The 16,659-nt window shown below is 50.0% G+C and overlaps 1 protein-coding gene across 3 annotated transcripts in view; it reads right to left on the bottom strand.

Moving 5' to 3' along the window:
- Positions 1-15,753, bottom strand: part of LOC132832903 (flotillin-1-like) — a 47,035-nt gene extending 31,282 nt beyond the window's left edge. The window contains exons 1-2 of one of the 3 annotated variants that reach the window (XM_060851136.1): positions 15,589-15,753; positions 1,368-1,440 (exon numbers count right to left, since the gene is read on the bottom strand). In XM_060851136.1, the coding sequence (XP_060707119.1) occupies positions 1,368-1,413 (46 nt within the window). In that variant the 5' untranslated portion in view covers positions 1,414-1,440; positions 15,589-15,753. Of the gene's footprint in view, positions 1-1,367; positions 1,441-9,137; positions 9,161-15,348; positions 15,449-15,588 lie in introns of those variants that run through there. The other 2 variants (XM_060851137.1, XM_060851138.1) reach the window with 2 other exon arrangements.
- Between the last annotated feature and the right edge of the window lie 906 nt (positions 15,754-16,659).

Here is a 16,659-nt window from a genome sequence, read left to right as displayed (position 1 = left end):
CTGACCAAGGATCACCCTGTGCACTCCCGTGACCTCTGCTCCTCGTCAGTCAGCCCAGGACGAAGGGTCACCAGCAACTGTGACCCCTGGCTCCCCTCCTGCAACTCAGGGAATGGAATGTGGGTTTGGCTTCCACTCCAGACGTTTAACTCAACCGGTGCGGCACACGGGAGGCACCACACACCTCAGGAGCAAACCCTAGTTCAGCCAAGGCCCTGCCTGCCCTTTAACGTTGGATAGAAAGATCCCACAGGGAATTACTGGGGGTGGGAAGAGAGATCCTCCAGGTTTCTGAACCAACATGTATTCCTTGAACAAGTCAAGACAAATGAATGACGCGGTTATTAATTTATTGCTACTGGTGGGGCCTTACAACAGTGACAACTCTTCAAGCACAGGAACAGGTGGAGGCCATTCAGCCCATTGAACCTGCCCCCCCCCATTCAATATAAACATTGTTGATTGAAGACCTCAACGTCGGCTATCCAACCTGTCCCCAGAACATTGGTTAGAGACAAAAAAAACCCCATTGATGCTGGAATCCAAGGGAGACAGGCAGGAGGCTGGAAGAATACAGCAAGCCAGGCGGCGTCAGAAGGCAGAGACGTCAACGTTCCAGGTCTAACCCTTCCTACTCGAAACGTCGGCTTCTCCACCTCCTGATGCTGCCTGGCTTGCTGTGTTCTTCCAGCCTCCTGCCAGTCTACCCTGTCCCCAGAAATCTATCAACCTCTATATTAAATGCACTCAAAGACTAAGCTTCCACATCCCTCTGTGGTAGAGAATTCCGAAGATTAATGACTTTGACATAAAGAAACATCTCATAGCAATCCAAGCGGCACCCTCCTCCTTTTAAAATTGTGACCTCTAGCTCTAGACTCCAGCAAACATCTTAACCACGTTTACTCTGTCTATCCTGTAAAGCATTTTGTCCGTTTCAATGAGACCACCTTTCATTCTTTGAGACTCGAGACAAACTGGGCCTGTAACTTCTAATTTGGTCTTCAGTCCCACCATCCTGGGAACAAGTCTGGTGAATCCCTATTGCAATCTATCTCTGCCAATCACACCCTTGCTGAGATAAGGAGACCAAAACTGCACGCAGTCAGCACAAACTGTAATCCACAGTTTACAAAGTGTTTTGGGATCGCCTGGTGTTGAGGAGTGGGCTTTAAAAAAGCATATTCTTCTTCTGCCTGTCTGGAGCCTTTGATGAACGAGACGTGGTCTCGCAGGGTCCAAGAATAAGCCTGGGGATGAGGACGGCTGGAGACATCACATTTCCGCGGAGCACAGGCCAGCAATCCCTACGCGAGGTGGACTGGATATGCAGAACACAACCGAAGGGGAAAGCAACATCCACATACCTGAAACAACCATGGCCTCGTTGGGCCCACACGTTTGGAACGACATGTTGAAGCGACAGAGTCACAAAGAGTCCTGAGAGAAAGAGAGCAATATTACAAATTAGCTGCAAAGTCACTTGAAGGCAACCGCGCACTTTTAACAGAATCAAACATCCCAAGGTGTTTTGTCCGAACGGTCAAATGCAATTTGACGAGGGATATGAAGGCAGCTGCCTGAACGCTCAGTAAAAGGGACAGATTTGAAGGAGCATTTTGTCAAAGCAGACAGAGGCAAAAGGTGTTAAGCAGGGAATACCAGAGTTTAGGGCTCAGGCATCTAAAGGCCTGGCCATCACTGGAGCAGCAGCTCTGGGTGTGCTGCAGGCCGGAAACACAGCAGCTCAGAGATACTGGAAAGTTGTAGGGTTGCAGGAGATGACAGAGGAACGGCGTGTTCTCACCCCTGACCAACCACGTGGTACTGGGCTATCTGCGCGATTGCAGTCCCTGGGGAGGGGTTGCTCCCACAGTCCTATTTCTGGGCAGGGTCTTTCAGGCTCCTTGCTCTAACGTGGCAGAGAGGAAAACCGCTTGCCAGACCAAACAGAAGGGCCTCGTCAAAGCATCCGAAAGCAAGCCGCAGAGTCTGCAAATCCAAGTCTTGCAAAGTGTGTTAGCCAGAGGAGGGCAGCAGAAGGGAGGCGGTGTGGACGACAAGATGAAGGAACAGGACTTGACAAGAGACAGGACACGGGCAGTTTGCCAAGTCAAATTGGAAGTCAATCCGACTGCTGTACCACAACAGCACGAACTGCTCGTCATTTACACATTTTACAGCATAGAAACAGGCCAACTGGTCTGTGCTGATCGTATTAAGAAAAAGACTCCAGTAAGTTTGCTTTTCTAAGTAACAGATGACTGAAGAAGGTAATGCTTTCTGAGTGGCTTCCGAAAAGCACTTGATGCATCGCTGCACAATAGACTTATGAGCAAAGTTACAGTTCGTGGAATAAGGCAGACAGTAGCAAGGTGATGCTAAACTGGCCTAGTGACAGCAAACAGTGGGAGCTGATGACGAAAGGTTCACACTGAAATTTCCCAGCAGTCCATGGGACCTTTCTCCTCTCGTATATTAATGCCCTCGATCTTGATGCACAGGGATCAATTTCTAAAGATTAAAAATATCATCCACAGGTTTAAGAGGAGAGGAGAGATATTTTAAAAAAGACAAGGGGGCAATTTTTGTTTTTTTTTTAAAACAGTGGGTGGCTCATGAGCTTCCTGAGGTGGCAGTGACAATGTTTGAAAGGCATTTGGGTAAGTACGTGAACGGGAAAGGTTTGGAGGGATCTGGGCCAGGAACAGGCAGATGGGACTAGTTTCGTTTGGAATTACATTCAGGATGACCTGGTCGGGCCGAACGGTCTGTTTCTGTGCTGTGTGGGACTCTACGGCTATATGATACAAAGCTCAAACACTGAACGGTGAGGACAGTGTAGAACTTCAAACAAACATAGACGAGGTTGTACATTTGCTCACTGAGTAGCAAGGTTTGTTTTCAGACGTTTCATCAGCACATGAGGTAACATCATCAGTGAGCCTCCGGTGAAGCGCTGGTGGTATGCCCTCCTTTCTATTTATGTTTTGGACCATTAAGGGTTGCCGATTTCATTTCCAGTTCTGTTTCACAGAGGGTGGTAAATGGAGTCCAAATCGATGGGTTTATTGATGGAGTTCTGGTTTGAATGCCAGGCCTCTAGGAATTGCCGTGTGTGTCTCTGTTTAGCCTGGCCTAGGATGTCCCAATCAAAGTGGTGTCCTTCATTGTCTGTGTGTAAGGATACCAGTGGTAGTGGGTCAGGCCTTTTGGTGGCTAGTTGGTGCTTGTGTAAGCTGGTGGATAGTTTCCTGCCTGCCTGTCTGTCTGTCTGTCCAACGTATTGCTTGTTACAGCTCTTGCAAGTAACTCCATCGATAAACACATCGATTTGGACCCCGTTTACCAATCGCTGGGGAAAGAAAGCGGAAATGATGACACCCACCCTGAATATACTTCACCGGAGGCTGACTGACGATGTTACCTAGCGTGGTGACGAAACATCTGAGAACAAACCTTCCAGCTCAGCGAGCAAACCTACAACCCAATCCTCAACCTAAACTACAAATCTTCTCAAAAATCGCAGATGTAGACAGGTCAGTGAAACGGGTGGACTAATGACAGTTCAACACAGAGAAACTGAAATCAGAGTCATAGAGATGTACAGCATGGAAACAGACCCTTTGGTTCAACCCGTCCATACCAACCAGCTATCCCAATCCAATCTAGTCCCACCTGCCAGCACCCGGCCCATATCCCTCCAAACCCTTCCTATTCATATACCCATCCAGATGCCTTTTAAATGCTGTAATTGTACCAGCCTCCACCGCTTCCTCTGGCAGCTCATTCCATACACGTTTCATCCTCTGTGTGAAAACCCTGCCCCTTAGGTCTGTTTTATATCATTCCCCTCTCAGCCTAAACCAATACCCTCTAGTTCTGGACTCCCTGACCCCAGGGAAAAGACTTTGCCTATTTATCCTTTATAAGGTCTATAAACCTCTATAAGGTCACCCCTCAGCCTCCAAAGCTCCAGGAAAAACAGCCCCAGCCTGTCCAGCCTCTCCCTGTAGCTCCAATCCTCCAACCCTGGCAACATCCTTGTAAATCTTTTCTGAACCCTTTCAAGTTTCACAACATCTTTCCGATAGGAAGGAGACCAGAATTGCACGCAATATTCCAACAGTGGCCTAACCAATGTCCTGTACAGCCACAACATAACCTCCCAACTCCTTTTCTCAATACTCTGACCAATAAAGGAAAGCATAAAAAACACTTTCTTCACTATGCTATCTACCTGCGACTCCACTTTTAAGGAGCTATGAACCTGCACTCCAAGATCTCTTTGTTCAGCAACACTCCCTAGGACCTTACCATTAAGTGTATGAGTCCTGCTAAGATTTACTTTCCCAAAATGCGGCACCTCACATTTATCTGAATTAAACTCCATTTGCCACTTCTCAGCCCATTGGCCCATCTGGTCCAGATCCTGTTGTAATCTGAGGTAACCCTCTTCATTGTCCACTACACCTTCAATTTTGGTGTCATCTGCAAACTTACTAACTATACCGCTTATGCTCACATCCAAATCATTTATGTAAATGACAAAAAGTAGAGGACCTAGCACCGATCCCTGTGGCACTCCAGTCTGAAAAACAACCCTCCACCACCACCCTCTGTCTTCTACCTTTGAGCCAGTTCTGTATCCAAATGGCTAGTTCTCCCTGTATACCATGAGATCTAACCTTGCTAATCAGTCTCCCATGGGGAACCTTGTCGAACGCCTTACTGAAGTCCATATAGATCACGTCTACTGCTCTGCCCTCATCAATCTTCTTTGTTACTTCTTCAAAAAACTCAATCAAGTTTGTGAGACATGATTTCCCACGCACAAAGCCATGTCGACTATCCCTAATTAGTCATTTCAGAAGGAAGCAAAGGATACAACGCTAAAGGGAGTACGGGATCAGAGGCGATGATGTGCGCAAGTCAGTAAAGTGGTAGGACAGGTTGAGGGAATAGTTAATAAAGTATATGACAAAGACTCATTAGCATAAACTGCAATAGGGAGCCAGTCATGCTGAGCTTGTAAATGACACCAGCCCTCCCTCTGTAGGACATCTGCATTCACTTCTGGGAAAGGATGCGAAGATGTTGGAGACCGAGTGTGCAGAAGAGATTCATAAGAATGGGATGCGGAACTTCAGTCATCAACGCAGTCCTCAACTTCAGTGCAAACGTTCGGACTTCATTTACTGGAAAAGAAGGCTGAATCGTGGAGGGTGTGCACAGAGGAGGGAGAGAAACTGTCTCTGCTGCCCATGCAAAGATTTGCGACCATGGCTGCTTGTTGTAAAAACCAGCCGGGTTCACACTTTAGGGGAAGAACGTCAAGGACAATGGAGGGAAGAGGTCTTGTGGTAGTGTCCCTAACTCTGAGCCAGGAGAACCAGGCTCACGTCCTACCCCTCCAGAAGTGTGCAGTAATATCTCTGAGCAGGTTGTTTCGAAAATATCTACGATCAACTGTACTTCAGGAAGAATGGCAAAGAGGATGTAGAATAGAATGAGGCAGGACTGTAGTTCCCCTTGTCAGGGGGGAAACGGAGCAGGGTAAAATACACTCTCAGTACCCAAAGTCAGCTACATGATCAGTTTTTTTTAATGTAGTGACACAGATTGGATCAGGGTAGGACTGTGTTCGCTGGATTTTAATAGAATGAGGGGAGCCTCATAGCAATCTGTAGAGATTTTAACAGGAGGATGCGGGCTAAATGCAGGAAGTGTGTTCACGATAACAAGAGAGTCCAAAGCCAGGGGTTACAGTGTAAGGTGCACCTTACACCTTTTAGAACTGACATGGGGAGAAATGCCTTCACCCAGAGAGTGGTGAGGCTCTGGAATTAACTTGGTTGAGGCCAAACCGCTGAAGGTTTGCAAGGAAGAGTTAGAGTTAGCTCCTAGCGCAAAATGGAATGGGGAGAAAACGGGAGCAGGATAATGATCAGCCAATATCCCGCTGAATGACGGAGCATGCTCCAAGGGCCGAGTGGTCTCCTCCTGCTCTGATTTTCCATGTTGCTAGCCTTATCTGGTCTGGCCTATACACCACTCCAGGCCGATAGCAATATGGTGGACTCCGCTCTCAGTACAATTAACAGTAAAGGCCCCATTCCCTGAGCATAATAAATCAAACACGATCCTGGGGTTCGGGATTTCTTGCCCAGTGACATTACAACATCAGCACCTCCCTGCTGGTTCGATGCAGTTATTCTCCCAACTGCTCCGACGACTGGTGGCGCTTTCACCTCAGGGTCACCACGGTCTCAGACAAGGGGAGGGGTCCAAGAGGGCGGTCTATCACAGTGACCTCAGCTGGTGAGGGAATTGAACCCACACTGATGGCTGCACTCTGCATCGCACACTAATCTGCCTGGCAGCTCAGTGGTTAGCACTGCTGACTCACGGCGCCAGGGACCCGGGTTCGATCCCACCCTCGGGTGACTGTCTGTGAGGAGTCTGCATATTCTCCCCGTGTCTGCTTGGATTTCCTCTGGGTACTCCAGTTTCCTCCCACAATCTAAAGATGTGCAGGTCAGGGTGGATTGTCCTCGTTAAATTCCCGTAGTGTCCAAGGAATGGAACTAAACTGAATTGAACATGCAGGTTAGGGTGGATTAGCCATGGGAAACGCAGAATCAGAGAGATAAGGCAGGGGGAAGGGCCTGAGTGAGATGCTGTTCAGAGGGTTGGTATGGACTCATTGGGCCGAGCGGCCTGTTTCCACACCATGGGGGTTCCATTCCATTCTGGCCCCCAGACGTGAGGCAGCAGAACTCTGCAAGTACCGCCTGGGTGTAAGGGAGCCACACCGTAATCTGTAAACAGCGGGTAGTGGGGGTGGGCTGTAACACATGTTCCCATCCCGTCCCCTCCCACTCCAGGAAGGACGGCTTCACTGGCATTTGAGGCCATTCAGGAGCCACCACTGGGTGGGCACCAGCCTCTGCTTGTACATGCGCTCACTCACTCTTTGAAATCATGAGGATTAATCTCCAGAGGGGCTCCTCGGCCTGTCCTGTCAGAGGAGGGACCCCACAGTATGCAGTCACTCCCCCCCTCACCCCCTCCGCCCCCTGGGGTTGGTTGGTGGGTGGGTGGGTGGGGGGAGGGAGAGGGCCCCTGAGCCTCTATCCAACATCACAGGGAGAGTTCACCCTGATCACCGCCTCTGCTTCCCCCCATGAGTGGCACGGTGATTCAGTGGTTAGCACTGCTGCCTCACAGCACCAGGGTCCCAGGTTCGATTCCAGCCTCAGGTGACTGACTGTGTGGAGTCTGCACATTCTCCCAGTGCCTGGGTTTCCTCCGGGTGCTCCGGTTTCCTCCCACAGTCCAAAGATGTGCGGGTCAGGGTGAATTGGCCTGTTCTAAATTTCCTGTAGTGTTAGGTGCATTAATCAGAGGGAATTGGGTCTGGGTGGATTACTCTTCGGAGGGTCGGTGTGGACTGGTTGGGCTGAAGGGCCTGTTTCCATACTGTAGGGAATCTAATCTAATTACCACCGCGACTGCACTTCGAAAACACTTCGCTGACTTTGGAGACCTCTGGTAACTGTAAGCTGCGCTACACAAGCCCCCTCGGCCTTTTGGAATCAAATTCCACACCTTCCTATGAGGTTCATAAGATCATGTTTTGGACAAATGGACAAGGTCTTCTCCCTGGGGTGGGAAGTCCAGAACTAGAGGGCATAGGATTAGGGTGAGAGGAGAAAGATATAAAAGAGACCTAAGGGGCAACGTTTTCATGCAGAGGGTGGTACGTGTATGGAATGAGCTGCCAGAGGAAGCGGTGGAGGCTGGTACAATTACAGCATTTAAAAGGCATCTGGATGGGTATATGAATAGGAAGGGCTTGGAGGGATATGGGCCGGGTGCTGGCAGGTGGGACTAGATTGGGTTGGGATATCTGGTCGGCATGGATGGGTTGGACCGAAGGGTCTGTTTCCGTGCTGTACATCTCTATGATTCCACACCCTCAAAGCAGACACCAGACTCTCCGACCAGGGATACGGGACCAGGCCTCAGGGGAGGAGGCAGCCTCTGCAATCCCAGCAACAATTTAGGCACGCAGCGGCAGCGTACACAGACCAGCTCAGACTGCACCGAGAACAGGGACAGAGGGGAAATAAAGTCACTGGATTACTCGGAGAGTGCGAAACGGGATGAGGTGCCACTTTCCGAGAGTCAGGGCAGACAGGACAGGATCAGTGACCCGCTTCTGAGCTGTTCAGCATGCGAGAGAGAGACAGAGACAGAGAGAGACATAGAGATGAACAGCAGGGAAACAGACCCTTCGGTCCAAAGCGTCTGTACCGACCTGATATTCCAACCCAATCTAGTCCCATCTGCCAGCACCTGGCCCATATCCCTCCAAACCCTTCCTATTCATATACCCATCCAGATGCCTGTTAAATGTTGTAATTGTACCAGCCTCCACCACTTCCTCTGGCAGCTCATTCCATACACGTACCACCCTCTGTGTGAAAACATTGCCCCTTAGGACTCTTTTATATCTTTCCCCTCTCACCCTAAACCTATGCCCTCTGGACCCCCTGACCCCAGGGTAAAGACCTTGTCTATTTACCCTCTCCATGTCCCTCATGATTTTATAAACCTCTACAAGGTCACCCCTCGGCCTCCGACGCTCCAGGGAAAACAGTCCCAGCCTGTTCAGCCTCTCCCTGTAGCTCAAACCCTCCAACCCTGGCCACATCCTTGTGAATCTTTACTGCACCCTGTCAAGTTTCACAACATCCTTCTGACAGGAAGGAGACCGGAACTGCACGCCATATTCCAAACGTGGTTCAGGCAGGTGGTCACAGCACCAGCCGCCTTCTGACTGGAGATTTCCTCAGCCACGCTCTGGTTGTGGCGCTCAGTAAACCCAGAAAACGGGGAAATTCTGCTCCAGAAATGCAATCAGCAACCGCGCCCTTATTTTTGGGAACGCCCACATCTCTGAACATTATCAACGCTCGGACAGTTGAACACGATCTGATCCCTCGCAGGCCCCATCTCTCTCACACTTCTGCACATTCTCCCCCCACCCCCCCCCACCATCTCTCTTCCACCTTCATGACAACACGTTTTGCATTTTTACAATAGCTGAAACCCGGCATGTTTTGACTGACCTCACCCCCTTGTCTGTCTCTCAGCTTACACGCCAGGTCTTCGTACCCCCCTTATCAGCACGCCCCGGGATTGTTCAATATGGCGTCACATCCGAAAAGAGAAGGGGAGTGGACGGGGAGGTGAAGCAGCTTGAGCCCATCAGGGCGAGGTGCCGCTCGGAACGCTGATAGCGAGCGGGAGGCGCTTGATTAAGGGGGGGGGGGGAAACGGAAAAAAAGAGACTAAAACGCAGCTCCTCAGCTATCCGGGGAGGGCCGTTTTGGAAGAGACTCCACCAAAACCCAGAGCTGAACTTCTCACGGTCTCCCCTCACTCCCTCCCCCTGAGATGTCGCGCAGCACATTCCAGCCAATCGAGCGCTCCCTCCCCGCGAAGCAGCTGAGGTAGCAGCGCAGTCAGCCAACTCTGAGCACAGCAAGATCCCACAAACGGTCATGCGTCTGCACAATCCCTTCGATAACTCGTGAGAGGCTTTCATGGGATAAAATATTGGCCAGGCCTCTGGTGCTCTGGCTCTCTCTCTCGCTCCGTCAAACAGCTGCCAGCTGGGGTGTGGGGGGGGGTTAGGGTCTTTCAAGATATACTGTGGACAGCAAGGTAGCTCAGTGATTAGCACTGCTGCCTCACAGCACCAGGAATCCAGGTTCGATTCCAGCCTCTGGCTACTGTCTGTGTGAAGTTTGCACACTCTCCCCGTGCCTGGTGGGACTCCTCCCACAGTCCAAAGGTGCGCAGGTTAGGAGAGATTGGCCACACTAAATTGCCAATGTGTTCAGGGATGTGTAGGCCAGGTGCATTAGTCATGGGTAAATATAGGATAGGAGGGTGAATGGGTCTGCGTGGGATACTCTTCGGAGGGTCAGTGTGGGCCTGTTGGGTCGAAGGGCCTGTTTCCATACTGTAGGGATTCTATGATTGATATTGCCAGGGTGTTTCTGTCAACGACTGCAGCGTTGACGGTGCAGCACTCTGCTGGCTGTACATGCTGGATGGGGCCTGACTCAGAGCCGAGTGTACGACCCTCGGCCTCTGATGAGCTGACAGAGGGTAATGTGCACCTCTCCCCACTAATCCCCCAGCCACCTCTCCCCACACAGCAGCACCACCCAAATTATAGCTCATTTCTGGGGGGTGAACTAAGTGAGGACTGTTTGATGGCTCAACAGTGCATGGTTAAAAGAATTCTGATGACACGCTGCATTCAGAGGGCTCCCTCATTTCAGGAGGGTGTGCAGTACTCAGTGGGGACAAATTGCTGCTGATGCTGGGATCTGTACTGAAAACAACAAACACTGGGGATCACAGCAGGTCAGACAGCAGCCATGGAGAGAGAGTACGCTAAGACTTCAAGTCCAGCTAATTCTTTCCTCATTTCCCCTTCCCCTACCTCACCCTAGTTCCAAATGTCCAGCTCAGCAATGTCCCCATGACTTGTCCTACCTGCCTACCTTCCTTCCCATCTATACACTCCAACCTCCTCCCTGACCTATCACCTTCAACCCCACCCCCATTGTACTCTTTGCTACCTTCCCCCAACCTCTCACCTCCATCCCTACCCCCACTCACCTATTGTACTCTACGCTACTGTCTCCCCAATCCCACCCTCCTCTCATTTATCTCCCCACCCTGTCTCTCTTCCTGATGAAGGGCTTTTGCCCGAAACGCCAATTTTCCTGCTCCTCGGATGCTGCCTGAACTGCTGTGCTTTTCCAGCACCACTCTAATCTAGAATTCTTTGCCAGAGCTGAGTTTTCAGCATTGCCGTTTCGTCTCAAATCGTAATCGTACCGAGCTCCTGACTGAATGCCAAGCTGAGAGAATTGTTAACGAGTCTCCGCGAACTGTATTAAAATGTTGAAGATATTCTGTCAACCTGAGTTTTGGCGGGGGGGGGCGGGGGCAATGGTTGATGCAATGCGTGATTTAGGGTTGCCCGTTAGATTGAGCAACAAAACAGTAATGGTTTGATTCTCCAGAACAATGTGGAGCACTCCTTTCACAATCCCCGCTGCCACTTCCTCAACGGATTGTTTCAAACAGCATTCCTGAAGCGGGAGGATTGCCCAAGGATCTGGCAGAGGTTGGCCACACAGAGCATAAACCGACAGGATGCAATATCGTTTCAACAACCTCACAGCTTGTGTAGCACCGAATGGAATTGCAAAACATCCTGCAGAGGCCCTTTCTGGAGCACTATCCAACACTGAGCTCTCGTGGTCTTTTCAGGGACCTGGGCCTCCTGACAGGGCCAGTATGTATCGTCTATCCCCTGAATACCCACGGTCTCCCACGTCAAGTTATCCAGGATGTTGAGTGAGGCCCCTTTTGGAGCACTGAGTCCAGTTCTGGTCAGCCTGTCCTAGAAAGGATATTCTTCAGCTGGAGGGGGTTCAGAAGAGATGTGGCCAGAAACGGAGGTTTCGAGATATAAAAACAGACGGAAAGGAGAGGGATTTTACTCACTTGAGTGTCGGAGGTTGAGGTAATTGGGATTTACAATGGGTACGGGCAGGGTTAATGGCTGGTGTCTTTTCCCCAGGGCGGAGGAGCTCAAAACTAGGGGGTCAGTTTTAAAGGTGAGAGGAGGAAGGTTTAAAAAGGGCATGAGGGGCAACTTTTTTTGCACAGAAGGTGGTTTGCAACTTCAAGTACAACTTTTAAAAGACGTTTAGAGAAAATCGTGAAGAGGAAAGATTTGGAGGGACATAGGCCAGGAGCAGGCAGGTGGGACGGATTTAGTTTGGGATTATGGTTGGCGTGGACTGATTGGATGGAAGGGCTTTTTGCCGTGCTGTATGACTTCATGACTCGGTTACTGTAGATCCGGAGTTACACAAAGGTCAAAATGGCGGACTGCCCTCGCTAAAGGACGTTAGTGAATCAGCTGACCTTCCATCACAAGGGCAGGGCGGTGGATGTTGCCTGTATGGATTTCAGTAAGGCCTTTGATAAGATTCCACATGGTCGGCTGCTCTGAAAGGTTAGATCACATGGAATCCAAGGTGAGCTGACAAATTAGCTCGATGATAGGAAGCCGAAGGTAATAGTGGAAGGATGCTCGACAGACTGGAGGCCTGTGACTAGTGAGTGCCTCAGGGATCAATGCTGGGCCCATTACTGTTTGTTATCTATATCAAGGATCTGGATGAGAATCTACAAGGCCTGCTTAGTAAGTCTGCAGATGACACTGAAACAGGTGATATCATGGACAGTGACAAAATTGCAGCAGGACCTTGATCAGCTGGGGAAGGGGGTTGGAAAATTGCGAAGGGAGATTCATAAAAATAAGCGGGAGGCCTTGCATTTTGGAAAGTCAAATCAACGGAGGAGTTTCATGGTGAATGGTAGGGCATTAAGGAGTGTAGTGGTACAGAGGGACCTTGGAGTTCAGGTGCAGTGCTCACTGAAAGTGGAGTCGCAGGTGGACAGGGCAGTGAAGGCAACTCTTGGCACACTGGCCTGCATTAGTCAGGGCACTGAGTATAGAAGTTGGGAAGTTATTTTGCGGTTGTACAGGACGCCGATGAGGTCGCACTTGGGAGTATTGTGTTCAGTTTTGGTCACCTTGTTATAGGAAGGATGTTACTAAGCTGGAAAGAGCACAGAAGGAACTTACAGAGATATTGCCAGGACTCAACAGGCTGAGTTATTGGGAGGGCTTGGACAAGCGAGGATCTTCCCAGTGTAGGAGACTGAATAGGAATCTTATAGAAGTGTTTAAGATCATGAGAGGCATGGAGAGGGTAAATGCACTCAGGGTTGGGGAATCGAGGACTGGAGGGCCTCAGTATAAGGTTACAGTGGAAAGAATACAAGGGAACCTGAGAGGCAACGTTTTACACAGAGAGTGGTATACATATGGAATGAGCTGCCAGTGGAAGTGGTCGAGGTGGGTATGTTAACAGTTAAATACGTGGACAAATACATGGATAGGAACCATTTAAAAGGAGATGGATCTCTTCTGCACTGTTTACAGCAGACCTGAGTAACATTCAGATGTAGAATTGTGAATGGCAAGTCATATTCACCCGCTACAGTGTCAGACAATGAGAGAATCAGACCATCTCCCTTGACATTCAACAGGATTATCATTGCCAGAGCCTTCCAACATCAGCATTGAGAGTTACCATTAACCAGGAACACAACTGGACCAGATGCATAACCATAATCAGATCGATAATTCTTTGAAGCTTGCATCACAAGGATTTACGGTGGTTAAGAAGGCACTTGACACACTTGCCTTCATTGCTCAGACCACTGAGGATAAGAGTTGGGACATCACATCAGGTTGTACATGACAATAGGAAGGCCCCTTCTGGAGTGCTGTGTCCAGTTCAGGTCGCCCTGTTATAGGCAGGATATTATTGAGCTGGAGAGGGTTCAGAAAACATTTACCAGGATGTTGCCAGGAATGGAGGGCTTGAGTTGCAAGGAGGCTGGGACATTTGTCACTGGAGTGTAGGAGGCTGAGGAGTGATCTTATAGAGGTTTGTAAAATCAGGATGAGCATAGATAAGGTGCCTTTTCTCTAGGATGATAAATTTCAAGACCAGGAGGCACATGTTTTAAGGTGAGAGGAGAAAGATTTGGAAAATATATGAGGGGGCAATTGTTTTGACACAGAGCGGTTTGTGTGTGGAATTAACATCCAGAGGAAGAGATGGATCTGGGTACAGTTACAACATTTAAAAGATATTTAGAGAAGTACATGAATAAGAAAGGTTTGGAGGGATATGGACCAATCGCAAGCAAGGTGGGATTAGTTTAGTTTGGATTATGTTCGGCATGGACTGGTCGGACCGAAGGGTCTGTTTCCGTGCTGTTTGACTCTATAAAAACCCTGAGGCTACAAGATCAGGTAGGAGCTGGAAATGTGGTGGTGAGTAACTCACCTCCTGACTCCCCACAGCCTGTCCACCATCTACAAATCAAAAATCACGGAGAAGAGAAAAATAAGAGAATATTTCCGTTTGCCTGGTTGAGCGCAGAACAAAGTCTCTCAAGAAGCCCAACACCATCCTGGACAACCAGTTGACTGGCACCACATCCACAAGCATTCACTCCCTCCACCAGCAACATACAGTGGTGCAGGGTACACTCTCCATCCACAGCTCACACTGCAACAACTCACCAAGACTCTTTCAACTTAACCTATAACCTCAAAACCTTCTCCTTTACCCAAGCAACTTCCCTCAGCCCAATTCACGTGTTGCTATTTGGACTCTTGACACAGTACACAGAATAAGTCAATGACTAGAACTACAGAAAACAAACATTCTGCAGCGAATCCACGCCAGTTGCCTGCAAGAATAAATCAGTAAACCCACTCCCCCTGTTTTGTTTTCTTTGAAGCCTTTCAAATTCTTTACCACTCTCTCCCCACAGCTCCACCCGACTTGATTTTGACATCAAGGCATCAGCAGTTCATCCTCCTCTCTGCTTTGGCACGGATTCTTCCATAACTTCCAAGATTAAACCTAAATTCCACAAGTGCTGAAGAACTGCCAGAAAGTGAAGGCGAAACTCAGCAGGGTCTAGTGACATTGGTGGGGAGAGGAACAGAGTTAATAAACCATATCAGGATCAAAGCATTATCCTAAACTAAATCCTCCGTCCACAGGGGCTCCCTGTGGAGTTCCTGCACACTTTCTGTCCTGATGTGGAGGTGCTGATGGTGGACTGGAGTGGACAAAGTTAAAAGCCACACGATACTAGTTTATAGTCCAACAGGTTTATTAGCTTTCATAGCTGTACCCCTTTTCAGGTAACTAGTGGGACAGGATCATAAGACAGAATTTATAGCAAAAGATCACAGTGTCACATAATTAAAACGCTATATTGAACAAACCTAGATTGCAGTTGTTTGTTCAATATATCATTTTAATTACGTGACACTCTGATCTTTTGCTATAAATTCTGTGTCCTATGATCCTGCCCCACTAGCTACGTGATAAAGAAGGAGCTATCTGAAAGCCAGTACTACCAAATAAACCTGTTGGACTATAACCTGGTGTTGTGTGACATTTAACTTTTTTGTCCTCGCCACCAGTTACTGCTTTCCCTTCCCTTCGCCTCTCTGCCTCAAAGGAGCTCAGGCACCTGGAAGTGATACTGAAATCACAGCAAACACACACCAAAGCAAACCCTCCCCTCCCCCTCCATGAAGGAAAAGGGATGTTAAACATTGCAAATATCCAAGACGAAACAAACCTGGCAACAGTTGAGAGAAAGTGTCTGAATTTAAGTTTTCCCTTTGCTCCTTCTCCTGGCACAGGGCTGCAGGTTCCTCATTGCATTTTGGTGCAGGGCTTGTTGTGCAATGCAAGAGCTCAGAGCCCAGCCACCCCCCAACCCCAGGGCTGTTCTGCTGCTAAAGGCCCAAGTTCAGGTCCAACCACCCCTCCCCCTTCCTGTTCTACACGTCCCCCCTCTCTCTCTCTCTGCACTCACCTTTGCTCCTGCGGCCACACTTCCCCAACGCCAGCCGGTCTCCTTCTTCCTCCTTCTCTCTCTCTCTCTGGCTCAGCCCCTGTAGGACTGCACTCACTGACACACCCAGGCTCAGGCTCCAGCTCCAACAACAAGCGGGCACGGCAGGTCCTCCAGGCACAGCGCCATCTGCGGCGGGGATGAATCAATGCTTGTAGGACTGCACTCACTGACACACCCAGGCTTCAGCTCCAACAACAGGCGGGCACGGCAGGTCCTCCAGACACAGCGACATCTGCGGCGGGGATGAATCAATGCTTGTAGGACTGCACTCACTGACACACTCAGGCTCCAGCTCCAATAACAAGCGGGCACGGCAGGTCCTCCAGGCACAGCGCCATCCGCGGCGGGGATGAATCAATGCTTGTAGGACTGCACTCACTGACACACTCAGGCTCCAGCTCCAATAACAAGCGGGCACGGCAGGTCCTCCAGACACAGCGCCATCCGCGGCGGGGATGAATCAATGCTTGTAGGACTGCACTCACTGACACACCCACAGGCTCAGGCTCCAGCTCCAACAACAAGCGGGCACGGCAGGTCCTCCAGACACAGCGCCATCTGCGGCGGGGATGAATCAATGCTTGTCGGACTGCACTCACTGACACACCCAGGCTCAGGCTCCAGCTCCAACAACAAGCGGGCACGGCAGGTCCTCCAGGCACAGCGCCATCCGCGGCGGGGATGAATCAATGCTTGTAGGACTGCACTCACTGACACACCCAGGCTCCAGTTCCAACCACAAGCGGGCACGGCAGGTCCTCCAGACACAGCGCCATCTGCGGCGGGGATGAATCAATGCTTATCGGACTGCACTCACTGACACACCCAGCCTCAGGCTCTCGCTCCAACAACAAGCGGGCACGGCGGTCCTCCAGACACAGCGCCATCCGCGGCGGGGATGAATCAATGCTTGTAGGGCTACACTCACTGACACACTCAGGCTCAGGCTTCAGCTCCAACAACGAGCGGGCACGGAAGGTCCTCCAGGCACAGCGCCATCTGCGGCGGGGATGAATCAATGCTTGTAGG

This window comes from Hemiscyllium ocellatum, chromosome 35 (assembly GCF_020745735.1).
Source record: "Hemiscyllium ocellatum isolate sHemOce1 chromosome 35, sHemOce1.pat.X.cur, whole genome shotgun sequence".
Lineage (NCBI taxonomy): Eukaryota > Metazoa > Chordata > Chondrichthyes > Orectolobiformes > Hemiscylliidae > Hemiscyllium > Hemiscyllium ocellatum.
This window is presented reverse-complemented; position numbering and strand designations above follow the sequence as displayed.